Source organism: Molothrus ater, chromosome 29 (assembly GCF_012460135.2).
Source record: "Molothrus ater isolate BHLD 08-10-18 breed brown headed cowbird chromosome 29, BPBGC_Mater_1.1, whole genome shotgun sequence".
Classification (NCBI taxonomy): Eukaryota; Metazoa; Chordata; class Aves; order Passeriformes; family Icteridae; genus Molothrus; species Molothrus ater.
The window spans coordinates 2,999,939-3,025,653 of record NC_050506.2 but is presented as its reverse complement, the minus strand read 5'-3'; the positions used below and the strand labels follow the sequence as shown (position 1 = coordinate 3,025,653).

General features: G+C 48.0%; 1 protein-coding gene across 4 annotated transcripts; it reads right to left on the bottom strand.

Moving 5' to 3' along the window:
* Positions 1-4,977: 4,977 nt before the first annotated feature.
* On the bottom strand, positions 4,978-25,592 carry SYT11 (synaptotagmin 11). 4 transcript variants are annotated; one of them, XR_008508880.1, is made up of 5 exons: positions 25,280-25,592; positions 19,165-19,982; positions 16,193-16,316; positions 8,929-10,183; positions 4,978-8,841 (listed from the first exon to the last, which is right to left on the bottom strand). XR_008508880.1 is itself a non-coding variant. In XM_036397736.2 (4 exons), the coding sequence occupies exons 1-4, from the start codon at positions 25,311-25,313 to the stop codon at positions 9,873-9,875; spliced, it is 1,287 nt and encodes a 428-aa protein (XP_036253629.1). In that variant the 5' UTR covers positions 25,314-25,592; the 3' UTR covers positions 4,978-9,872. The 4 variants fall into 4 exon arrangements, 2 of the variants coding, with proteins under 2 accessions (XP_036253629.1, XP_036253630.1); XR_004981599.2 differs by having other exon boundaries at positions 4,978-8,761; XM_036397736.2 differs by having other exon boundaries at positions 4,978-10,183.
* Between the last annotated feature and the right edge of the window lie 123 nt (positions 25,593-25,715).

Genomic DNA, 25,715 nt, shown 5'->3' with positions numbered 1-25,715 from the left:
GTAAACTTTCCTTTTGGTTACACTGCATTGTAAACTTTCCTTTTGGTTACACTGCATTGTAAACTTTCCTTTTGCTCACAATGCATTGTAAACTTTCCTTTTGCTCACAATGCATTGTAAACTTTCCTTTTGGTTACAATGCATTCTATACTTTGGTTTTGGTTACAATGCATTGTAAACTTTCCTTTTGGTTACAAGGCATTGTAAACTTTCCTTTTGGTTACAATGCATTCTATACTTTGGTTTTGGTTACAATGCATTCTATACTTTGGTTTTGGTTACAATGCATTGTAAACTTTCCTTTTGCTTACAATGCATTATAAACTTTCCTTTTGGTTACAATGCTTTATAAACTTTTCTTTTGGTTACAAGGCATTATAAACTTTCCTTTTGGTTACAATACATTCTATACTTTGGTTTTGGTTACAATGCATTGTAAACTTTCCTTTTGGTTACAATACTTTATAAACTTTCCTTTTGCTTACAATGCATTATAAACTTTTCTTTGTTGAGCATCTTCACACAGTAGAACCAATCTCTACCTTAACTTTTATCTCTAGCCCATCATAACTGCTATAATTACCATATTCATGCCACTGTTCTCCAATCACTACAAGTCAGTACATTACACTTTAAGCCAGAAGCTGTTTTTCAGTTTTCTTGCAGTAGAAAATTCTGAGACCTTTTTTCTACTTGCAGCTTTGCTGCCTTGTTTGCCTGTGGAATCTTTCTGCTTGGTAAAAATATCTTCTTGTTTGGGGTGGGTTTATCCTTTGCTCTAAGCCATAAAAACCCTTCTAACCAACATAAAATACCCTTGGCCTCCTTGCTTATCCAGTCAGACTGGCTCTGCAATTCTTTTCTCCTGTATCAGAACTTGCTTCCATCTCTGTTTCACTCTCAGGTTCTGCATTCACAGATCTTTCTGCCAAGCCACGCATCTGTGAGATTTTCCTGTCAAACTTTCCTCCCTCCCAACAGTGGGAAGAGAGCTGGGGCTGAGCTTCCATGCTCTCCACAAAACCATTTCTCTTTTCATGGCTTGCGGAACCCATTCTGTTCACGCTTTTTTCTTTCTTTTTTTCCCCTCCTTTTATGATGCAAATCCTTTTGTTTCCCTCAGGCTGAATGGGGTAAGAACCCGAAACCCGCCGGTTTTGAAAGGCTGCATGCAGGAGTCCAGCAGAGAAGGGTGAAGAGAAATTCCCTTTCACATTCTGCACAAGAAGCAGCAGAAAATCAGCGATTGAATAGCTTCAGCCAACTGCTCAATAACTCTGATTATTCCCCTGATAAACACATTAAATGTTTATAAATCACTGAAAGGGATGGAGAATCCTGATCAGTCCCTGTGAAACGTGGAAATGAAGGGGAAATACCAGCATTGAATAAACCTCTGTGTTTGACCGGGCATCAAATTGGAAAATCTGCTCCACAATCCCAGAATGGTTTGGGTGGGAAGGGCCTCAAATCCCGGCCATGGCAGGGGTCAAACCCCGGGGTCCGACCCGGCTTTGGGCAATTCCCGAGATCCAGGGCGGTGAATTCTCCGTGCCAGGGCCTCCCCAGGAATTCCTGCCCAAAATCCCATCGCAGCCTCGCCTCTGGCATTTGGAGCCATCCCCCCCTTTGTCCTTCGTCACTCCAGGCCCTCACAAAAACCTCTCCCCATCTTTTCTGTGGGTTCCTTCAGGGCCTGGCAGGTGGAATTTCGGTCCTCATTCATCACCTGCAGGAGAAGCTCGGACAACGCCCAGGATCCTCCATCCTCCCATCTACTTCCACACCAAAATCACAAAGCTCTAAAAACAAAAAAAAAAAAAATCCCAAAACTCTAAAAAAATATCCCAAAACTCAAAAAAAAAACCAAAAAAAACCCCCAAAACTCTAAAAAAAAAAAATTCCCAAAACTCTAAAAATAAATCCCAAAACTCCAAAAAAAAACCCAAAACTCTAAAAAAAAAATTCCCAAAACTCTAAAAATAAATCCCAAAACTCTAAAGAAAAAATGCCAAAATTCTTTTAAAAAATCCCAAAATTAAAAAAACCCCGAACTCTAAAAAAAAAATAATTCCAAAACCCTAAAAAAAAATCGCAAAATTCTAAAAAAATCCCAAAACTCTAAAAAAATCCCAAAGCTCTAAAAATAAATCCCAAAACTCTAAAGAAAAAAGACCAAAATTCTCTAAAAAAATTCCCTAAATTCTAAAAAAAAAATCTCAAAACTCTAAAAAAATACCCCAAAACTCTAAAAATAAATCCCAAAGCTCTAAAGAAAAAAAACCAAAATTCTTTAAAAAAATTCCCAAAATTTAAAAAAAAATCCCTGAACTCTAAAAAAATACCCCAAAACTCTAAAAAACCAAAAAACCAAAACTCTAAAAAAAATCCTAAAACACTAAAAAATTCCTAAACCCTAAAAAAATCCCAAAACCCTAAAAAAATCCCCAAACCCTAAGAGAAAAAATCCCAAACCCTAAAAAGCAATTCCCAAGCTCGCCAAAGCCCGTGAAGAACTCCACCATTTTCTGTTCTCTGTTCACTTCCCACTCTTGCGGACCCCAACCCATCCCAAAGGCCTGGAAGCTTCTCCACGGGTTCAGGAGCTCCAGGACCCCTCGGAGCGGACGGAAAAACCTCCCCGGAGCTTCCCCGGCTCCCAGCCAGGCTCATCCCCCCCCAGGGCCCAGGGATGCAGGGGCAGCCCCAGCTGCTCTGGGCAATCTGTTCAATGTGTTTAATCCCAAATGTCCAAAAATTGGGGAGCTCAGGAGGTTCAGATCCTCACTCCCCCCCAGTTTAGTGCAAGGGGATTTATGGTAGGGAGAATTCTCCTGTTCTCATGGAACCATGGAATGGTTTGGGTTTAAAACTCCTCCAGTGCCATGGCAGGGACCCTTCCACCATCCCAGCCCTGTCCAACATGACCTTGGCCATTTCCAGGGATCCAGGGGCAGCCCCAGCTGCTCTGGGCAATCTGTTTAATGTGTTTAATCCCAAATGTTCAAAGTTTGGGGAGCTCAGGAGTTTCAGCTCCTCACCCCCAGTTTAGGTGCAAGGGGATTTTTGGTGGGGAGAATTCTCCTGGCTGATGTTCTCATGGAACCATGGAATGGTTTGGGTTTAAAACTCCTCCAGTCCCATGGCAGGGACCCCTCCCACCATCCCGGGGGCTCCCAAGTGTCCAACCTGGGCCTGGGCACTGCCAGGGGCAGCCACAGCCACAGATCAAACACAATCAATCTTATTAAACACAATAAATAAACAGTAAATTTTCATGTGTTTAATCCAAGCATCCAAAGATTGGGGAGCTCAGGAGGTTCAGATCCTCAGCCCCAGTTCAGGTGCAAGGGGATTTTTGGGCAATGGAACCATGGAATGGTTTGGGTTGGAATAGACCCAAAAACTCATCCAGTGCCATGGCAGGGCCACCTCCCACCATCCCAGGGGGCTCCAAAGTGTCCAACCTGGCCTTGGGCACTGCCAGGGGCAGCCACAGCCACAGATCAAACACAATCAATCTTATTAAACACAATAAATAAACAATACATTTTCATGTGTTTAATCCAAGCATCCAAAGATTGGGGAGCTCAGGAGGTTCAGATCTTCATCCCAACCAGTTTAGTGCAAGGGGATTTTGGGGCAATGTTCTCATAGAACCATGGAATGGTTTGGGTTGGAATAGACCCAAAAACTCCTCCAGTGCCATGGCAGGGACCCTTCCACCATCCCAGCCCTGTCCAACCTGACCTTGGACATTTCCAGGGATCCAGGGGCAGCCCCAGCTGCTCTGGGCAATCTCTTTTCATGTGTTTAATCCCAAATGTTCAAAGTTTGGGGAGCTCAGGAGTTTCAGCTCCTCACTCCCCCCCAGTTTAGTGCAAGGGGATTTTTGGGCAATGTTCTCATGGAACCATGGAATGGTTTGGGTTGGAATAGACCCAAAAACTCATCCAGTGCCATGGCAGGGACCCCTTCCACCATCCCAGCCCTGTCCAAGCTGGCCTTGGACATTTCCAGGGATCCAGGGGCAGCCCCAGCTGCTCTGGGCAATCTCTTTTCAAGAGTTTAATCCCAAATGTTCAAAGTTTGGGGAGCTCAGGAGTTTCAGCTCCTCACCCCCCCAGTTTAGGGATTTTTGGGGGCAGAATTCTCCTGAGCAATGAATGAACCATGGAATGGTTTGGGTTGAAACAGACCCAAAACCTCCTCCAATCCCACGACAAGGACATTTCCCACCATCCCAGGCTGATCCCAGCCCTGTCCAGCCTGGCCTTGGACATTTCCAGGGATCAGGGGCAGCCCCACTGCTCTGGGCAATCTGTTCAAAGTGTTTAATCCCAATGTCAGCTCATCCATAGTGAGCTCAGGAGTTTCAGCTCCGTTTGCAGCTCCTCACCCCCCTTTAGGTGCAAGGGGATTTTTGGGCAATGTTCCCATAGAACCATGGAATGGTTTGGGTTAAAATAGACCCAAAACCTCCTCCAGTGCCATGGCAGGGACCCTTCCACCATCCCAGGGTGCTCCAAGCCTGGCCTTGGCCATTTCCAGGGATCCTGGGCACCTGTGCCAGGGCATCCCCACCCTCCAGGGAGGAATTCCTGCCCAAAATCCAACCCTGCCCTCCCCTCTGTCAGCTTGAAGCTGTTCCCCCTTTGTCCTGCCTCTCCATAATACGTAAATAAATAAATCAAATGATTTCTTTTGGTAAATAATCTCTGTCCATCCTCCTGGTTGGCTCCTTCAGGTGCTGATGGCCACAGTGAGCTCACCCTGAAGCCTTTTTCTTCCACACCTGCTTTAATTCAATATTTAATTAAAGATGAACTTCTTTATTCCACTGAGGTCTATTTTGTGTGTGCTTTTCCTGTGAATTAAATGCACTTTTCCAGCAGAAATGCATATTTATAGAAGCAAACCCTGGGAGTGTTCAGTGTTGGTTGTTGCCCATGGTCACACAAGGCAAAGGCAGCAAAATTAAAGTGATTTAATTTTTATTTGCACGCTCAATGTGCCTTAACAAATTCAACATACAAGGTAGCATTACAGAATGTAGGTTAGCTTATAGCATTATGCAGTTTCACACAGGTTGAGTTAGGTTTTTTTGCCTTTTATTCTTTTTTTTTAAATTTTATTTTTATTTTTTTCCACACAAAGTTGTAACTGTCCAAGTTCATTTTACAATAGAAGACACAAGGTAAAGAATAACCACACCTGGGAGATTTTACAGTGAGTCTGCTGTCACTTACTGTCTATTTTATGTTTTAAAAAATATATATCTGCACATTTTCAGTTTCCTATTATTCCAGAAGAGTGTTGGAGCTACTCCTACCTGCCCGACAGCCTAAGTCTATTTACCCTGAGCATGTTTCCTTGACAAGAAGTTCATTTTTCCTTTCAACTAAAGGAATCTTAAGATCATCTAGGCTTAGTCATGCTTTTCACACCAAAGGGAGAAGGGAATTTTGTTGCTGCTTTTAGTCCTGGTCAGATCTTTGGAGTGGTGTTGGAAAGCATGAGGAGAAGTGGTGAAAAGTTGCTTGAATTGCAGCAACACAATTGCTTAGTGCAAAAAAATCAGCATTGCAAGAGATTTACAGCAATTTCCAGAGGGGGGAACTCGTTCTCTGAGCCACAGAGCTCGAGCCAGAGAAGATTTGAAGACACTGATAAAATCCACTACAACCTCAGGCAGAAATCCTGGCCATGGGGATGGTGAAGGGGGAAAATCCACGTTTGTGGCTGCTGGGAAATGGAGCCACAGCCTGGGAGAGGGGCTCACAACATGAGGAAAATCAGCTTTCCAAAAAGAAACCGTAGGGGAGACGCCCAAGGGGTGGCACTGCCAAGGGGCTGCTGCTCCCTGGGGAAGCAGGAGAGCCTGGCTCACTTGTTCCCATTTTGGGCAGAGAAGGTGAAAAAGATCATTTTCCCAACAGGGATCTAAAATTCAGCAGCTGAGTCCTGTAAGGAGTTACATTATCTTCATTTTTAAAACAATTCATCTGTTCTTGCATTTCTATTTGCATCCCAGAGGGCTCAAAGCAGTTTGGCTGCCCGGGAGCAACCAAAGATTTGAAAATTTTTGAATTTCCTTTCCTGAAAACCTGGGGCTGTCAAGAGCCTCTCTGTGAACCCAATTCTGCTTCTCCAGAGCCCAGGGAGAATTTTAATGCTAATTATTTGTATAATTTGAATGCTAATTATTTCTAATTCACCAACACTGCTTACCATGAATGATTTGCTGCCAGGTATCACCTCAATGTGTGCCCTGGCTGGGCTGGGAGCAGAATTCCCAAATCCAGGATGCTCTGCTTGCAGCCAGGGCTGTGGGAGCACAGCCAAACTTTACAAACTCCTGCTCCAAATTCCTGCAGGGTCAAAACAGCCTCAGGTGCCTCTGGTCAGGGCCATTTTCCCCTTGCAGGTGGTTCCCTGAAATCAGGATTTCAGGATTCTCCCAAGCTGCCTTGGAGCTCCAGCTCTGGCACATTTTTAGTGCCAGGCTTTGCTCTGTTTTGGGAGCTGCAGGATCATTCCTGATCCAAACTGACCCCAGCATGGATGAGAGGAGGATTTGTCACCTTGCCATGGACCAGCTCTGCCTCCAGGGCCTTTGCCATGACACAGAAATGATCAGAATTTGCTGGGCAATGTTCAAAAGTTTCCTTACCAATCAATGACACATCAGTGTTTGGGTTTTCCTGGAGAAAAGAGAGGAGGGAATGAAATGCAACTGAGCAGGATGGAATGCACAGAGAGGATGGAATAAAATTAAACTGAGCAGGATGGAATGCACAGAGAGGAGTGAATGGAATTAAACTGAGCAGGATGGAATGCACAGAGAGGAGTGAATAAAATAAAATGCAACTGAGCAGGAAGGAATGCACAGAGAGGATGGAATAAAATGAAATGCAACTGAGCAGGATGGAATGCACAGAGAGGAGTGAATGAAATAAAATTAAACTGAGCAGGATGGAATGCACAGAGAGGATGGAATAAAATAAAATGCAACTGAGCAGGATGGAATGCACAGAGAGGAGTGAATGGAATTAAACTGAGCAGGATGGAATGCACAGAGAGGAGTGAATAAAATGCAACTGAGCAGGATAAAATGCACAGAGAGGAGTGAATGAAATAAAATTAAACTGAGCAGGATGGAATGCACAGAGAGGAGTGAATGGAATTAAACTGAGCAGGATGGAATGCACAGAGAGGAGTGAATGGAATTAAACTGAGCAGGATGGGATGCACAGAGAGGAGTGAATGGAATTCAACTGAGCAGGATTTCCCCAACTCCTCCAGCCTGTGTGACCCCACGTGGCAAAGGCAATGGGATCACTTGGCTGGGGTTGGGATTTCAGAGCCCAGCCTTGGATGTTTGTTGTGACCCCACAGCTCCCCCAGGAACACCACAAGGACAAAGATTTCAGTGCCTGACACCCAATTATTTCTCCTCTGGAGGCCAGTGCCATTTTCCCTGTATTTTCCTTTTGTGCCAGTGCAGAATTCTAACCCAGCTCCACATGGAAACGTGGTTGGGGACTCCCAAACCAGCAGAGAACAGAACTGCAAGAACCAATGGGCAGGCAAAACTACCGAGAGAGGAATTCAACAGCAGAATTCAGCAACTTTGGGAGGAGCCTGAGGAACTCAGGCCAGTCCTGGTGACACCAGCACAGACAGCTCGGCACAAACACGACTCCATAGTGACAGATAATTATTGTAATTAAACCTTGCTATTGGCAGGTAGTTCAGTTTGTAGTAGGCATGCAATAGCGTGATTACACTGCTCTATATACTCGTGGTACCTTTTGTTTTGCTTCTTTCTTTCCTATCCTTTATTCCCTATTTTTGTGAGGATTTTAGTGCCCTGCAAAACCCACATCAACTAAAGAGAAGCTTTTTTTTTAATGATTATTTCTTTCTTATAGTTTATTCCCCACCTTATTTTGGTTTTTTTTTTTTTGGAGAATTTTAGTGCCTTGCAAAACCACATCAACTAAAGAGACATTTTAAAATTATCTCTTTCTTATCATTCATTCCCCAATTTTAGGATTTTAGTGCCTTGCAAAACCACATCAACTAAAGAGACTTTTTTAAAAATTATCTCTTTCTTATCATTCATTCCCTAATTTTAGGATTTTAGTGCCTTGCAAAACCACATCAACTAAAGAAACCAATTTTTTAAATGATTTCTTTCTCCTAATTTATGCCCCATTTTTTTTGGATTTTAATGCCCTGCAAAACCACATCAACTAAAGAGAACCTTTTATTAAAAAATTATTTTTCTTATCATTTATTCCCCATCTTATTTTATTTTGTAGAATTTATTCCCTATTTTTTTAGGATTTTAGTGCCGCATCGACTAAAGAAAACAATTTTTAAAAATTATTTCTTTCTTCTAATTTGGTCCCCAATTTTGGGGATTTTAGTGCCTTACAAAAACCACATCAACTAAAGAGAACCTTTTTTTATTATTGTTTATTTCTCATCATTTATTCCCAATCTTATTTTACTTTTTGTAGAATTTATTCCCCTTTTTTTAGGATTTTAGGACCTTGCAAAAACCACATCAACTAGAGAGAAACTTTTTTAAAAATTATTTTTCTTACCATTTATTCCCCATTTTTTGAGTTTTTTAGTGCCTTGCAAAACCACATCAACTAAAGAGAACTTTTTTTTATTATTTCTTTCTTACAATTCATTCCCCAATTTTAGGATTTGAGTGCCTTGCAAAACCACATTAACTAAAGAGAACCTAATTTTTTAAATTCTTTTTTTCTTATAATTTAATCCTCAATTTTAGTGCCTTGCAAAACCACGTTAACTAAAGAGAACCTAATTTTTTAAAATTATTTTTTTCTTACAATTTATTCCCCAATTTTAGGATTTTAGCGCCTTGCAAAACCATGTCAAGAAGAGAACCAAATTTTTTTAAATTATTTTTTTATAATTTATTCCCCAATTTGAGTGCCTTGCAAAACCACGTTAACTAAAGAGAACATAATTTTTTAAATTCTTTTTTTATAATTTATTCCCCAATTTGAGTGCCTTGCAAAACCACGTCAACTAAAGAGATCCTAATTTTTTTTAATTCTTTTTTTATAATTTATTCCCCAATTTGAGTGCCTTGCAAAACCACGTCAACTAAAGAGAACCTAATTTTTATTTTTCCTTATAATTTATTCCCCAGTTTTGTGCCTTGCAAAACCACGTCAACTAAAGAGATCCTAATTTTTTTAAATTCTTTTTCTATAATTTATTCCCCAATTTGAGTGCCTTGCAAAACCACGTCAACTAAAGAGAACCTAATTTTTTTTAATTCTTTTTTTATAATTTATTCCCCAATTTGAGTGCCTTGCAAAACCACGTCAACTAAAGAGAACTTAATTTTTCTTTTTTCTTATAATTTATTCCCCAATTTTAGTGCTTTGCAAAACCACGTCAACTAAAGAGAACCTAATTTTTTTTAATTCTTTTTTTATAATTTATTCCCCAATTTGAGTGCCTTGCAAAACCACGTCAACTAAAGAGATCCTAATTTTTTTTAATTCTTTTTTTATAATTTATTCCCCAATTTTAGCGCCTTGCAAAACCACATTAACTAAAGAGAACCTATTTTTTTTTTAATTATTTTTTTCTTACAATTTACTCCCCAATTTGAGTGCCTTGCAAAACCACGTCAGCTAAAGAGAAACTTTTTAATTCTTTCTTCTCATTTACACCCCATTTTTTTTTTTTTTACCATTTTAGTACCCTGCAAAAACCCACATCAACTAAAGACGACCAAACCAGCTGCTGCTTCTCGAGTTTAGTCCTAGAGCTAAAACAAGCTTGGAGCGTGTCCTAGGCGGGGCTGGGGCCCGCCTTTAGTACTCGCTCAGGCTGTGCCACTTGGCCACGGCCTTGCCGGGGCTGTCGCACACCTGGTGCCAGTGCTCGGAGCCCGCGGCGCCGGCGCTGTGCGCGCCCAGGATCAGCCTCCCCACCGCCTCGTTCTTGGTGGTGCGCTCGAAGTCGATCACCAGGAACTCGATGCTGATGTCGGGCAGCAGATCCGCGGGGATGTCGTAGCTGAAGGACTCGTTGAACACGGGGTTCAAAGTGCATTTCTTGACGTGGGTTTTCTTCTTGGCGATGCGCTTGCGGCCGTAGTAAACGTTCACCTTGACGTAGGGGTCTGCAGGGGGGAGAGGGCAGCCAGTGACACGGCCCAGGGAGCTCCAGCACGGCCTGGGGGCACTGGGATGGACTGCTTGGGGTTGGGGGGACTCAAAAATTCCTGCTCGTCCTGTTCCAGATCTTCTGCTACCCCAGGCAGAGCTTTGGGCTCTGGTGTGGGCTGGGAGGAACCTCAAAATCCCATTCCAGTCCTGCCCATCCCATTCCACACCTTCCTTTAACCCAGATAGAGCTTCTGGCTCTGGTTTGGGCTGGCAGGGACTCAAAATCCCATTCTACTCATCCCCATCCCATTCCACACCTTCATCTACCTCAGAAAGAAGTTTGGGCTGGGAGGGACTTAAATTCCCATTCTACTCCTGCCCATCCCATTCCACACCTTCTTCTACCCCAGACAGAGGTTTGGGCTCTGGTTTGGGCTGGGAGGAACCTCAAAATCCCATTCCACACCTTTCTGTACCCCAGGTAGAGGTCTGGGCTCTGGTTTGGGCTGGGGGGACTTAAAATCCCATTCCAGTCCTGCCCATCTCATTCCACACCTGCGTCTACCCCAGACAGAGGTTTGGGCTAGAGGGGGGACTTGAAATCCCATTCTACTCATCCCTGTCCCATTCCACACCTTTGTTGACCCCAGGTAGAGCTTTGGGCTGGGAGGAACCTCAAAATCCCATTCCCCTCCTGCCCATCCCATTCCATACCTTCATCTACCCCAGGTAGAGCTCTGGGCTCTGGTGTGGGCTGGGAAGAACCTCAAAATCCCATCCTACTCATCCCTGTCCCATTCCACACCTTTGTCCACTCTAGATTGAGGTTTGGGCTGGGAGGAATTTAAAAATTCCCATTCTACTCCTGCTACTCCTCCCCATCCCATTCATGGCCAGGTGGCTCCAACCTGGCCTTGGACATTGCCAGGGATTGGCACCCAGTGCTGGGAGTCACTGGGACTCACTGGATTGGGCTGGGGGGGACTTATAAATCCCATTCTACACCTTTCTGTACCCCAGGTAGAGCTTTGGGCTCTGGTTTGGGCTGGGAGGAACTTAAAATCCCATTCCACACCTTCTTCTACCCCAGACAGGGGTTTGGGCTCTGCTTTGGGCTGGGGGAAATTTCAAAATCCCATTCTACTCCAGCCCATCCCATTTCACATCCCCTTCCTCTACCCCAGGTAGAGGTTTGGGCTCTGGTTTGGGCAGGGAGGGATTTAAAATCTCATTCCATTCCTCCCCATCCAATTTCACACCTTCTTCTACCCCACATGGCTCCAGCCTGGCCTTGGGCACTGCCAGGGATCCAGGGGCAGCCCCAGCTGCTCTGGGCAATCTCTTTTCATGAGTTTAATCCAAGCATCCAAAGTTTGGGGAGCTCAGGAGTTTCAGCTCCTCACCCCCCCAGTTTAGGTGCAAGGATTTTTTTTTAGGATTTTTGGTGGGGGGAATTCTGAGCAATGTTCTCATGGAACCATGGAATGGTTTGGGTTGGAATAGACCCAAAAACTCCTCCAGTGCCATGGGCAGGGACCCTTCCCACCACCCCAGGGTTCTCCAAGCCCTGCCCAACACTGCCAGGGATGCAGGGGCAGCCCCAGCTGCTCTGGGCAATCTGTTCAATGTGTTCATTCCCAGATGTCCAAAGATTGGGGAGCTCAGGAGTTTCAGCTCCTCTTCCCCCCAGTGTAGGTGCAAGGGGATTTTTGGTGGGGGGAATTCTGAGCAATGTTCTCATGGAACCATGGAATGCTTTGGGTTAAAAGAGACCTTAAAATTCATCCAGTGCCATGGCAGGGACACCTTCTACCATCCCAGCCTGGCCTTGGGCACTGCCAGGGATCCAGGGGCAGCCCCAGCTGCTCTGGGCACCTCTGCCAGGGCCTGCCCACCCTCACTGCCAGGAATTCCTGCCCCACATCCCATCCATCCCTGCCCCTGGCTCCCTGCAGCCCTGGAAATCCACCCTGAGCTCACCCCAAACCCCTCTGCTCCCCACCCTGAGCACCCCACCCTTGCTCAGGAGCCCAACAAAGGCTCGATTTCAATTAATTTGCAATCATTTGCTGCCAGCAGAAGGTACTGGGAAGGAAAAAATTTAAAACAAAGCCTCCCTTTTCCCCCCAGCTGCTCTTTATGCAGCCACTGGATTACAATCAAGATACCAGGCACTGAGGGATTTTTTTTTTTTCATTCTATACAAGTTTTGAAGGTCCTTGCTTGGCTGGCACTGCCTCTTTTTCACCTTTTTTTTTTTTTTGTTTCACCCAGCTAAAATGGGTTTATGCATAATACAAAGATCATATAAATAAACAGTGTTGGTCACAAGGTTCTGCAGGTAGAACATCCCTGCCAATTTTATCCTGTGCTTGGAGACTACACAAGCACAGCTTTTTCTTTTCTTTTCCCTCAAACAGTAAAATGTAGGGCCTACAATAATTCAGCCTAGTCTGCATTCCCTGAGGTGCCCAGGAGAAAGCTGTAAAACCAGGACTAGGTTTGAATCCCAACCATTTCCCCACGATCCTGAAGGAGAATTTGCTAAGGAGATTCAGGAGTGTGAAAAATCTGTGAGACAGCAAAGGCAGAACAGCTGCTCTGCTGCTCTCCTCTCTTCAAACAGCACCACAAAAATGAAAACACCCAAAACCAGAATTTTTGGGAGCAAAGCCCCTCCTGGCAGGAGCTGTGCAGAGCCACAAGGGCCCTCCTGAGCCTCCTTTGCTCCAGGCTCAGCCCCTGCCCAGCTCCCCCAGGGATTCTCCATTCCCTTCCCAGCTCCCTCAGGAATTCCCAGCTCCCTCAGGAATTCTCCAACCCTTTCCCAGCTCCTTCAGGAATTCCCAGTTCCCTCAGGAATTATCCATTCCCTTCCCAGCTCCCTCAGGGATTCTCCATTCCCTTCCCAGCTCCCTCAGGAATTCCCAGCTCCCTCAGGAATTCTCCATTTCCTTTTCCAGCTCCCTTAGAAATTCCCAGCTCCCTCAGGAATTTTCCAGCCCCTTTCCAGCTCCCTCAGGAATTCTCCAACCCTTTCCCAGCTCCTTCAGGAATTCCCAGCTCCCTCAGGAATTCTCCATTTCCTTTTCCAGCTCCCTCAGGAATTCTCCATTCCCCTCCCAGCTCCCTCAGGAATTCCCAGCTCCCTCAGGGATTTTCCATTCCCTTCCCTGTTCCCTCAAGGATTCTCCATTCCCCTCCCAGCTCCCTCAGGAATTCCCAGCTCCCTCAGGAATTCTCCATTCCCTTCCCTGTTCCCTCAGGAATTCTCCAACCCTTTCCCAGCTCCCTCAGGAATTCCCAGCTCCCTCAGGAATTCTCCATTCCCCTCCCAGCTCCCTCAGGAATTCTCCAATCCTTTCCCAGCTCCCTCAGGAATTCCCAGCTCCCTCAGGGATTCTCCATTCCCTTCCCTGTTCCCTCAGGAATTCTCCATTCCCTTCCCAGCTCCCTCAGGGATTCTCCAATCCTTTCCCAGCTCCCTCAGGAATTCCCAGCTCCCTCAGGGATTCTCCATTCCCTTCCCAGCTCCCTCAGGAATTCTCCATTCCCCTCCCAGCTCCCTCAGGAATTCTCCATTCCCTTCCCAGTTCCCTCAGGAATTCTCCATTCCCTTCCCTGTTCCCTCAGGGATTCTCCATTCCCTCCCCAGCTCCCTCAGGGATTCTCCATTCCCTTCCCAGCTCCCTCAGGGATTCTCCATTCCCTCCCCAGCTCTGGACACTCAGTTCCAGCCCCTCCAGGTCTTTCCTGACATGAGGAACCCAAACGTGAGCCCAGGATTTGAGGCTCCTCAGCAGTGCCCAGCTCAGGGGATGGCCCTGCCCTGCCCCTGGGCACAGCTGGGCACAGCTGGGCACAGCTGGGCACACCTGGGCTGGTGTCCAGCTCCCACCAGGCAGGACCATTCCCAGTTTTCCTCACACCCAAGGCCTCATCCTGTGGATTCCATGGATCCAGGATGTTCAGCACAGAGCTGCTGCCTCCACAAAGCCCTGCCTGCATGAAGAGCTCCCTCCCAGCAGAAAGAATTTGGGTCTGCACAACCAATTCCACTCCAATCCCACTGATTGTTTGTGGGGCTTCAGTACCTGAGGCCCTCAGGCTCTTCAGGAGTGTCCTGAAGCTCTCTCCAAGGCTGCCTTGGGGGATTGAGGGGTTTAGGAGCTCCAATCCCACTGATTTTTGGGGGAGCTTCAGCAGCTGAGCCCCTCAGGCTCTTCAGGAGTCTCCTCAGGTCTCTCCAAGGCTGGCCTGGGGGATCTGAGGGGTTTAGGAGCTCAAATTCCACTCCATTTTTTTGGATTTTTGGTGGATTTTCAGCAGCTGAGCCCCTCAAGCTCTTCAGGAGTGTCCTGAAGCTCTCACCAAGGCTGCCTTGGGGGATTGAGGAGTTTAGGAGCTCAAATCCCACTGATTTTTGGTGGATTTTCAGTAGTTGAGCCCTTCAAGCTCTTCGGGAGTGTCCTCAGGTCTCACCAAGGCTGCATTTGTTACCAAAGGGCTCTGAGGGGTTTAGGATCTCCAATTCCACTGATTTTTGGTGGAGCTTCAGCACCTGAGCTCTTCAGGCTCTTGAGGAGTGTCCTGAAGCTCTCTCCAAGGCTGTCTTGGAGGATTGAGGGGTTTAGGAGCTCCAATCCCACTGATTTTTGGTGGGGCTTCAGCACCTGAGCCCCTCAGGCTCTTCAGGAGTCTCCTCAGGTCTCTCCAAGGCTGGCCTGGGGGACCTGAAGGATTTAGGAGCTCAAATTCCACTCCATTTTTTTTGGATTTTTGGTGGATTTTCAGCAGCTGAGCCCCTCAGGCTCTTCAGGAGTCTCCTCAGGTCTCACCAAGGCTGCATTTGTTACCAAAGGGCTCTGAGGGGTTTAGGAGCTCAGATTCCACTGATTTTTGGTGGAGCTTCAATAGCTGAGCCCCTCAGGCTCTTCAGGATGTCCTGAAGGTCTCACCCAGGCCACCTTGGGGGATTGAGGGGTTCCACTGATTTTTGTGGATTTTCAGTAGCTGAGCCCCTCTTGAGGAGTGTCCTGAAGCTCTCACCAAGGCGGCTTTGGGGTTTGAGGGGTTTAGGAGCTCCAATCCCACTGATTTTTGGTGGATTTTCAGCACCTGAGCCCCTCAGGCTCTTCAGGAGTGTCCTGAGGTCTCACCAAGGCTGCCTGTGGGGATCTGAGGGGTTTAGGAGCTCCAATTCCAGTTTTTTGTGGATCTTTAGTAGCTGAGCCCCTCAAGCTCTTCAGGAGTGTCCTGAAGCTCTCACCAAGGCTGCCTTGGGGGATCTGAGGGGTTTAGGAGCTCCAATTCCAGTTTTTTGTGGATCTTTAGTAGCTGAGCCCCTCAAGCTCTTCAGGAGTGTCCTGAAGCTCTCACCAAGGCTGCCTTGGGGGATTGAGGAGTTTAGGAGCTCAAATCCCACTGATTTTTGGGGGAGCTTCAGTAGTTGAGCCCTTCAAGCTCTTCAGGAGTGTCCTGAGGTCTCACCCAGGCCACCTTGGGGGATTGAGGGGTTCCACTGATTTTTGTGGATTTTCCATAGTTGAGCCCCTCTTGAGGAGGGTCCTGAAGCTCTCACCAAGGCGGCCTTGGGGTTTGAGGGGTTTAGGAGCTCCAATCCCACTGATTTTTGGTGGATTTTCAGTAGCTGAGCCCTTCAGGCTCTTCAGGAGTGTCCTGAGGTCTCACCAAGGCTGCATTTGGGGATCTGTTACCAAAGGGCTCTGAGGGGTTTAAGAGCTCCAATCCCACTGATTTTTGGTGGATTTTCAGCACCTGAGCCCCTCAGGCTCTTCAGGAGTGTCCTGAAGCTCTCACCGAGGCTGCCTTGGGGGGTTTAGGAGCTCCATCACAGGTGAGTGATGGAGGAGCACTCAGAGCAACCCAAAACCCTTAAGAAGAATTTGAGGAAAAATGCGTAACCAGCCCAAATCTTCAACTAAAACAAAGGAAAAACCCTGCAGGGTGAATTCAGGGATTTCTGGTTTTCCCACCCACTCCAAGGTGGAGAAAATAGCTTCTACCTGAGAGGCCAGTGATGTCCATCTTTGGCAAATGCCTGGCTTTCAGCACCACCACAGTCATCCTCTGTGCCACGGGCTGGTAGGACAGGGACACCTGCAGCTCCCCTCTGCTGATGCACTTCTGCCAGAAAAACACACACAGCTCCTCAGCACAGGCTGCTCTCCACGCTGGGAGGGCCCCAGAATTGCCTTCCCTTGTGGTAAATGCATAGAAAAGTAGGAAAATGACCCCTAGGTGTGTCAGCTCTGCAAGATAAATCAGCAAAAATATGGATTTGGGGGAAAAGCAGAATTTGTGGCTGAGGATCTGCATCATTCCTGCTTGTAAAACCATGGAGGGTCCTGGATCAAAAGCTTTGGGATCAAACACAGCCATATGACACCAAAAATATGAAACTGTGGAAAAAATAGAATTTATGGCTGAGGATCTGCACTATTCCTACTCGATAAACCATGGAGGGTCCTGGATCAAAAGCTTTGGGATCAAACACAACCATATCACACCCAAAATAGGAATTTGTGGAAAAACCAGAATTTGTGGCTGAGGATCTGCATCATTCCTGTTTGTACAACCACTGAGGGTCCCAGATTAAAATCTCTGGGGTCAAACACAGCCATATCACACACAAAATAGGAATTTGGGGAAAAAACAGAATTTATGGCTGAGGATCTGCATCATTCCTGCTTGATAAACCATGGAGGGTCCTGGATCAAAAGCTTTGGGATCAAACACAACCGTATCACACCCAAAATATGAATTTGGGGAAAAACCAGAATTTGTGGCTGAGGATCTGCATCATTCCTGCTTTTTAAGCAACTGAGGCTTCCAGATCAAAAGCTCTGGGAGCAAACCCAGTGCAAAGAGTCACCCCACATGGAACAGATCCTTTCCTTTTGAGGGTCTCCCTGGTCAGCTGGACCTTCAGATCCAGCTCTGCAAGGTGGATATATCACCAAAAATACGCATTGGGGGAAAAACCAGAATTTATCTCTGAGGATTTGCATCATTCCTGTTTGTAGAACCTGTTGTAAAGATTCCAGATCAAAATCACTGGGGTCAAACACAGCCATATCACACCCAAAATATGAAATTGTGGAAAAAACCAAAATTTATGGCTGAAAATCTGCATTATTCCTGCTTGATAAACCATGGAGGCTCCTGGATTAAAATCTCTGGGGTCAAACATAACCATATCACACCCAAAATATGAATTTGTGGAAAAAACAGAATTTATGGCTGAGGATCTATATTATTCTTTCTTGTTAAACCATGGAGGCTCCTAGATCAAAAGCTTTGGGATCAAACACAGCCATACGACACTGTCATATGAAAAAATATGAAAATATGAAATTGTGGAAAAAACAGAATTTATGGCTGAGGATCTGCATCATTCCTGCTTGATAAACCATGGAGGGTCCTGGATCAAAATCTCTGGGGTCAAACACAACCATATCACACAAAAAATATGAAATTGTGGAAAAAATAGAATTTATGGCTGAGGATCTGCACTATCCCTACTTGATAAACCATGGAGGTTTCCAGATCAAAATTTCTGGGAGCAAACCCAGTGCAAAGAGTCACCCCACATGGAAGAGATTGATTTGTGTGTTCCCTTTGAGGATCTCCCTGATGAGCTGGACCTTGCCAGTGCTCAGATCCACCCCTGCAAGGTGGATATATCACACCAAAAATATGAATTTGGGGAAAAAACAGCATTTAAAAGCAGAATTTATGGCTGAGGATCTGCATCGTTCCTGCTTGTAGAACCACTGAGGGTCCCAGATCAAAAGCTCTGGGGTCAAACACAGCCATATGACACCCAAAATATGAATTTGGGGAAAAAAAAGATTTTATGGCTGAGAATCTGCATTATTCCTGCTTGATAAACCATGGAGGCTCCTGGATCAAAATCTCTGGGGTAAAACACAGGCATATCACACCAAAAATATGAAATTGTGGAAAAACCAGAATTTATGGCTGAGGATCTGCATCATTCCTGCTTGTTAAACCATGGAGGCTCCTGGATCAAAATCACTGGCGTCAAACACAACCATATCACACCCAAAATAGGAATTTGTGGGAAAAACAATTTGTGGCTGAGGATCTGCATCATTCCTGTTTGTAGAACCACTGAGGGTCCCAGATCAAAAGCTTTGGGATCAAACACAGCCATATCACACCAAAAATATGAATTTGGGGAAAAACCAGAATTTGTGGCTGAGGATCTGCATCATTCCTGATCTGAATCTTCCAGATCAAAATCTCTGGGGTCAAACACAGGCCAAAGAGCCAGCCTGTGGGAACTCAGCACATCGTTCCCAATGTCCAGAGTTGCCAGGAGAACCCTTGGGGGGTCTCGGAAATCCTGGAATGTTGCCAAGAGTGCTTGGTGGCTTGATTTTGATCCATCCACAGAAGTGACAGCAGTTTGAGGACATGAGAATCACTTTAGAGTGAAGGGTGTAAAAGGGACACATTTAGAGGGTGAAATATAAACTTTAAGGTTTTTGGTACAGGGGGGTTATGGAGACAAGATGGAGGGATCAGGGCGTGTCTCGTCCTTCTTCTTTCTTCTTCTTGTCTTCCATCTCCTGTGGTGATGTTGGCACTTGGGGATTGGTTTATGGTGAAGGTGCACTTGCTAACATGGGTGAAAAGTATTGGAAAATAAAGGTAAATATCATGTACGTAGATTTTAGTATAAAAAGACACGACCGCCCCCTGAGAGTCAGAGTGCCCTTGGCTGCCTTGCAGGTCAGACCTCTGTTGGGCAGACAGAAAATTTTGTAGATAAGAAACAATAAACAATCTGAAGATGGAAAAGCTGAAGAGTCCAGACTCGTCCTTTGAAACGCGTGCGACCCAAGGACCGCCCTACCCGTGTGGGGGCAGAGACAGACAGACAGACAGACAGACAGACAGCCAGACCCGACACCAGCCCTCATGGAAGCAGGCTGACCATACTCACTTGTATGTTCCTCTTGAGGATCTCCCTGGTGAGCTGGACCTTGCCAGTGCTGGGATCCACCCCCGCGAGCGGCACCATCACCTCCCCGATCACATCATCCCGGGAGAAGCGGTCGAAGCTGAGCACCAGGAAGTGCAGCACCAGGTCCTGCAGCTGGCTGTAGGGGATCCCATAAAAGGTGAAGGTCTCGTCAAAAACGGGCTCCAGGGTCTTGCGGAGCACGCGGGTCTTGACGCGGTGCCTCTTGTCGGGCAGAATCGTCATCTTGATGTAGGGGTCGGAGCTCTGGGTGTGCTCATCCATCACGGGCAGCCCGTGGGCCTCCTGGATGGTGACCACCAGGGCCTTTTTGGGGAAGTTGTAGTCCACTGAGAAAGTCAGGTCTCCCAGCATGACGTCGTCGCCCGGAGAGGAGGGAGAGGAGGTTTTACTTCCTCCCGGAGTGAGGCTTTGATCTGGGCTGAGTTCATCTCCATAATCCACTTTGATGGGGAGCTGCTCCACCTGGGGGGGTCCATCTGGAGCCTTGTTGGGGCCCACCAGGCCAGCCTCAGCAGCATCCACCAGGAGGTTCCCCCTGCTGCCGCCCTCCTTGGCCGCGCCGCTCTTGTCTCTGCGGATGCGGTTGATTTTCTTCTTGTTGCTCAAGGTCTCCGGGTAGATGCTGATGCCTTTCAGCATGTGAATGAATTTGTAAGGGGGGGTTTTGTGCTTCTTTTCTGCTTGCTGGTGACAGCATGTCCACACAAAGACTGTGACTGAGACAGAAACCACCAGCACGGTGGCTCCAATGAGTCCTGCCACCACGGGGGACACATCTGTGGGGAGACAAGGCAGTGAGGAGCAGCACACCCGATGACACACTCCTGCCACACTTAATTCTGGCATCTGCCTATCACAGCTTCCCCAGGCATCACTTCCATCCCTAAATTCATTTCTCACACTCTCAAGGCATGTCTGACCTGTGTTCCATGAGCTAAGGAAGGATCTCTGTCCTGCCACCACGAGGGACACATCTGTGGGCAGTGAGGAGCAGCACACCTGGCTGCAGATCCACACACTCCTGTCATGCTTTTAACTCTAGGATCTGCCTATCACAGCTTCCCCAGACAACATTTCTATCTCTAAATTTCTTTCTCACACTCCTAAGGCATGTCTGAGCTGTGTTCCATGAGCTAAGGAAGGATCCCTGTCCTGCCACCACAGGGGGAAGCCAAGGCAGTGAGGAGCAGCACATCTGATGCAGATCCACACACTCCTGTCACACTCTTAATTCTGGGATCTGCCTATCACAGCTTCCCCAGACATCACTTCTAAATCTAAATGTATTTTTCACACTCCTAAGGCATGTCTGAGCTGTGTTCCATGGGCTAAGGAAGGATCTCTGTCCTGCCACCACACACCTGGCTGCAGATCCACACATCCCTGTCCTGCTTTTAACTCTAGGATCTGCCTATCACAGCTTCCCCAAAATTTCTTTCTCACACTCCTAAGGCATGTCTGAGCTGTGTTCCATGAGCTAAGGAAGGATCCCTGTCCTGCCATCATGAGGGACACATCTGTGGGCAGTGAGGAGCAGCACACCTGGCTGCAGATCCACACACTCCTGTTGTGCTTTTAACTCTAGGATCTGCCTACCACAGCTTCCCCAGACATCATTTTTAATCTCTAAATGTATTTCTCACACTCCTAAGGCATGTCTGACCTGTTCCCTGAGCTAAGGATCTCCAACTGTTGATTGCCTTATCTTGCCAAACCCAGCTCCTGCATCACCAGCATCTCCATAGGAACGCTGCCTCTTGATGTGCAGGAAACATTTTCTTTTATTTTTTTAATGCCCTGTTCAGGAACGTTACACAATTCTATTTTCACAACAGGGAGGGAGTAATATGGCCATAATGCTGGATTTGAGATACCCTTCATTAACAATATTTAAAATATCCCTTTGCCCTGAATTGGTTGTTTTGCCCTGGCCTTTGTGGCTGAATCCAGGGGTAAACATGAAATCCCCCATGGAAATCCAGAGTCCAAACCAACAGACAGAAAATCCTGGGCTTGGATTTAGGGATTATCTGATATTTTCTAGATTTTATGCCAAGTGTGTTAATCAGTAATGGCAAGGCAGAATGAAAAAAAAAATTAAAAAAAATTTTTAAAAAAAGTTAATTTTTATTAGCTTATTTGCTGATGGAAAAGTTTTACCAAGGCACAGAATGAACCCCGTGGTGCTGAGCTCCCCAGGGCACTGCACTGACATCCTCAGCACTTCTGAGAGGGCTGAAAGCCTGGGCTGGGTGGGGAGCACACGGAGGAGAAGGAGATGCAAAAAGAGCTGGGGTTGTTCAGTCTGAAAAGGGGAGGAAAAGGAGGGGATGTTTTGCTGTCTTCAGTTTCTTGGTGGGAGGTTTCAGGAAGGTTTAAGTTTCATGTAGCTTATTTTTGTATTCCTGGTTTTAAAGCCATTTTCTTTTATTTTTTGGAAGCCAGCAAACAAACAAACAAACAAACAAACAAAAATCCCTCTAAGCCCTTTTTTCTTTCTTTCACAAATTGTCCAAACCACTCCTTTACCAAAAATCCTTGGCATGACAATGGTGGCAGTACCCAAATGAGACAGCTGGTTAAAGAAATGTCAACTTGTCTCATTCTCCTCTTCATTCTGTACCACAAACAGGAGGAAATAATCTCCTAATCTCATCCTTGAAGCTACAGAGAGCACCACGAGTTTGGATTTTCTCTGTTCTTCCCACATCCCCGTTTACTGAGGCCAACAGGCTGTAAACTGAGCACCTGACAGACCCAGGGAAAACCATTTTGCCTGCTCCCAAAACTGGGAAAATCACTTTTAGTTAGACAGAAACCTTTCTGCCCTGCAGCTGGAATCTTTGGCTGATTCCACAGAGAGAAACCTGTCCCAGGTCTCACTGCAGAGCCTGGGATTGAATTCATGAAAGCAAGAAAAATTCATAATATTGACAAAACACCGCCCCAAACCCCAAACTTCAGTTTGTTATTTCATGTTCCCTCTTTGATATGAAGCAAATGATGTTCAACAGCTCCTTTGGAGACAACTCAGTTTAAAAGGCTTTGGTGGATGTGTAAGAAAATGCTGAAACCCCATTCTTATTCTTATTCTTATTCTTATTCTTATTCTTATTCTTATTCTTATTCTTATCCTTATTCTTATTCTTATCCTCATTCTTGGTGTGTGTTTTATTTCTATTGTGTCCTCACAGGATCAACTCTTGTACCTTCATTTCTTGCACCTCTGATGGGACAATTCCCCAACAGCCACACCAGAAAGCACCAAATAAATCTTTTCTCTCACTGAATTGTTGTGAATCTAAAAATTATTTCAACTGTGAATATTATTTCAACTGTGAATATTATCTCATCCAGTGCCTGTTGGTGCCTCAGTTACTCACAATCCCCCTTGTCCTGGCTGAAGGCTCCTATTTATGTAATTATTCCACCCATCTTTTGCTCCTGTCTCCATAATCTCTGACAACTGCATTGCTCTAAAGCTGCCAAAACCAAATTTTAGTGAAGTTCTGCAGCTTTCAGAGCACTCCCCACACCCAATGTCCACTTGAAATGGCAGCACAGCCTCCCTGCAGCACAGCAGAGCTTTGGGTTTTTTATCCAAACTTTGTGGAAGCTGTCTTTGCTCCAATATGACCCTACAATTTGACCAGAAGAAAATAAAAATCACTGAAAACCTCCTTTCAAACCTGATCTTTGCTAAGGACACCCCAATGGTTAAATGGAAACACAAGGTAAGAGGGAAGTGGGGCTGTTTGTCATGAGATAAATGGTGCTGGGTGGAAGAATATCCCTAAATAATTTGGGATTCAGAGGAAATGAAGCACCCAGGCATGGCCAGGGCCTGCAGGGTGGGAGGGGAAGGTCAGAGGGGGGAGAGGATGGGATGCCCAGAGCTGGAGAAACCCCTGCCCTCCTCACCCCAGGGCTGCACCAAGAACATCCCAAACCCAGCGGTTCTGGGCCCCAAAAACATCCCAAACCCAGCAGTTCTCAGCCTCAAAAACATCCCAAACCCAGCAGTTCTGGGCCCCAAAACCCATCCCAAACCCAGCAGTTCTGGGCCCCCAAAACCATCCCAAATCCAGCGGTTCTCAGCCTCAAAAATATCCCAAACCCAGCAGTTCTGGGCCCCAAAACCATCCCAAACCCAGCAGTTCTGGGCCCCAAAACCATCCCAAACCCCAGCAGTTCTGGGCCCCAAAAACATCCCAAACCCCAGCGGTTCTCAGCCTCAAAAATATCCCAAATTCTCTGCACCAAAAACCATCCCAAACCCAGCAGTTCTGGGCCCCAAAACATCCCAAACCCAGCAGTTCTGTGCCCCCAAAAACATCCCAAACCCAGCGGTTCTCAGCCTCAAAAACATCTCAAATTCTCAGCCCCCAAAACCATCCCAAACCCCTGGGGTTCTGGGCCCCAAAACCATCCCAAACCCAGCAGTTCTGGGCCCCAAAACCATCCCAAACCCAGCGGTTCTCAGCCTCAAAAACATCCCAAACCCAGCGGTTCTCAGCCTCAAAAACATCTCAAATTCTCAGCCCCCAAAACCATCCCAAACCCCCGCGGTTCTGGGCCCCAAAACCATCCCAAACCCAGTGGTTCTCTGTCCTGAAAAACATCCCAAACCCAGCAGTTCTGAGCCCCCAAAACATCCCAAACCCCAGCGGTTTTCAGCACCAAAAACACCCCAAATTCTTGGCCCCCAAAACCATTCTAAATATCAGCGGTTCTCAGCCCCAACTACAACCCAAACCCAGCGGTTCTGGGCCCCCAAACCATCCCAAACCCCAGTGGTTCTGGGCCCCAAAAACATCCCAAACCTCAGGGGTTCTCAGATACAAAAACACCCCAAATTCTCAGCCCCCAAAACCATCCCAAACCCCAGCAGTTCTCAGCCTCAAAAACATCCCAAACCCAGCGGTTCTCAGCACCAAACACACCCCAAATTCTTGATCCTAAAAACATCCCAAACCCCAGCGGTTCTCAGCCCCAAAAATCATCCCAAACCTCAGTGGTTCTCACCTTCTCCGCCCCAAACACATCCCAAACCATAGCGGTTCTCTTCACCCGAAATTATCCCAAACCCCAGCGGTTCTCAGCCCCCAAAACATCCCAAACCCCAGCAGTTCTGTGCACCCAAAACCATCCCAAACCCCAGCGGTTCAGGGTCCCCAAAACCATCCCAAATCCCAGCGGTTTTCAGCACCAAAAGCATCCCAAATCCAGCAGTTCTGGGCCCCAAAAACATCCCAAACCCCAGTGGTTCTGGGCCCCCAAAACATCCCAAATTCTCGGCCCCAAAACCATCCCAAACCCAGCGGTTCTGTGCACCCAAAACCATCCCAAACCCCAGCAGTTCTTGGCCGACAAAACCATCCCAAACCCCAGCGGTTCTGGGCGCCAAAACCATCCCAAACCCCAGCGGTTCTGGGCCCCAAAACCATCCCAGACCCAGCGGTTCTCGGCCCGACGCCGCCGGGCTGGGCACGCACGGAGCTCAGCGGGGTTTGGAGCTTCTCCATCGCCCCCGCGGCGCTCCCGGTACCGGCTCCCGGCTCCGCCCGGGCCGGTTCCCCCTCCCCGCCGCCGAGCATCCCCCGGTGCCCCGGGCAGGCCCCGCCTTGTGGCGCCGGTGCCGGTGCCGCAGCCGCCCCGGGGAGCGCGAACAAAGGCCGGGGCGCGGCGCGGCCCGGCACAGACATCACGTCATCGGCCCGGGCTGCACCTGCCACCGGCCCCCGCTCCGCCAGCGACCGCCGCCACCGGCCCCGCGCCCGCGGCCCAGCGCTGGCACCGCCCCAGCAGCGGAGACCGCGGCGGGAGCGGCATCGCCCGGCCCGCGGGGGCGGAGGGGCCGCGGGATGCTGAGGGGCCGGGGCCGGGCGATGCTGAGGGGCCGGGGGATGCTGAGGGGCGGCGGGTGCGGAGGCCCCGGAGCGGCGCTCCCGTCCCCGCGCGGCCACAGCGGGGCCGAAGGCGCCGCGCACGGCCCGGCCCCGGGGGCGCCTCACGGGGCTCCGCCGGGACGGACGGGCCGCAGTCGGGGCCGCCGCGGCCCGGCCGCACTCACCGAAGCCGGGGTGGACACTGGTGATCTCGGCCATGGCCCCGCCGAGGCCGGGGCCGCGGGGGTGCGGGCCCGGTGCGGAGGATGCTGGCGGCCGGGATGCAGGAGCTGCCGACTGGTCCCGCTGCGGCGCTCGCCCCGCCCGGCCCCGCCCCGCCCGCGGCGGCCCCGCCCGGCGGTGACTCGGCAACTGTCGGGGCTCCGGGCACGGAGCCGCGGGGCGTGTGCCTGCGGTGCCTGAGCCGCGCTCCCACCGGGAGCTGACGGCACCGGCAGCACCGGGCGGACCCGCTGTGCCCCACGGGGACACCCCCGGCGGCGGAGGCGGGCGGGCAGCGCGGTGTGTGAGTGTCTCTGTGTGTGTGAGGGGTCGCACCGGGCCCCGGCGGCGGCGGCGCCCAGCGAAGATGGCGGTGACCGCGCTCGGTGCCCCCCCCCC

Excerpts from the sequence above, each read along its gene's own strand:
- SYT11 (XM_036397736.2), bottom strand. The coding sequence starts at position 25,313 with ATGGCCGAGATCACCAGTGTCCACCCCGGCTTCG. Across the intron at positions 19,983-25,279 it reads CAGTGTCCACCCCGGCTTCG|ATGTGTCCCCCGTGGTGGCA; the intron begins GTGAGTGCGGCC and ends GTCTCCCCACAG. Across the intron at positions 10,184-16,192 it reads CATCACTGGCCTCTCAGGTA|ACCCCTACGTCAAGGTGAAC; the intron begins GAAGCTATTTTC and ends TCCCCCCTGCAG.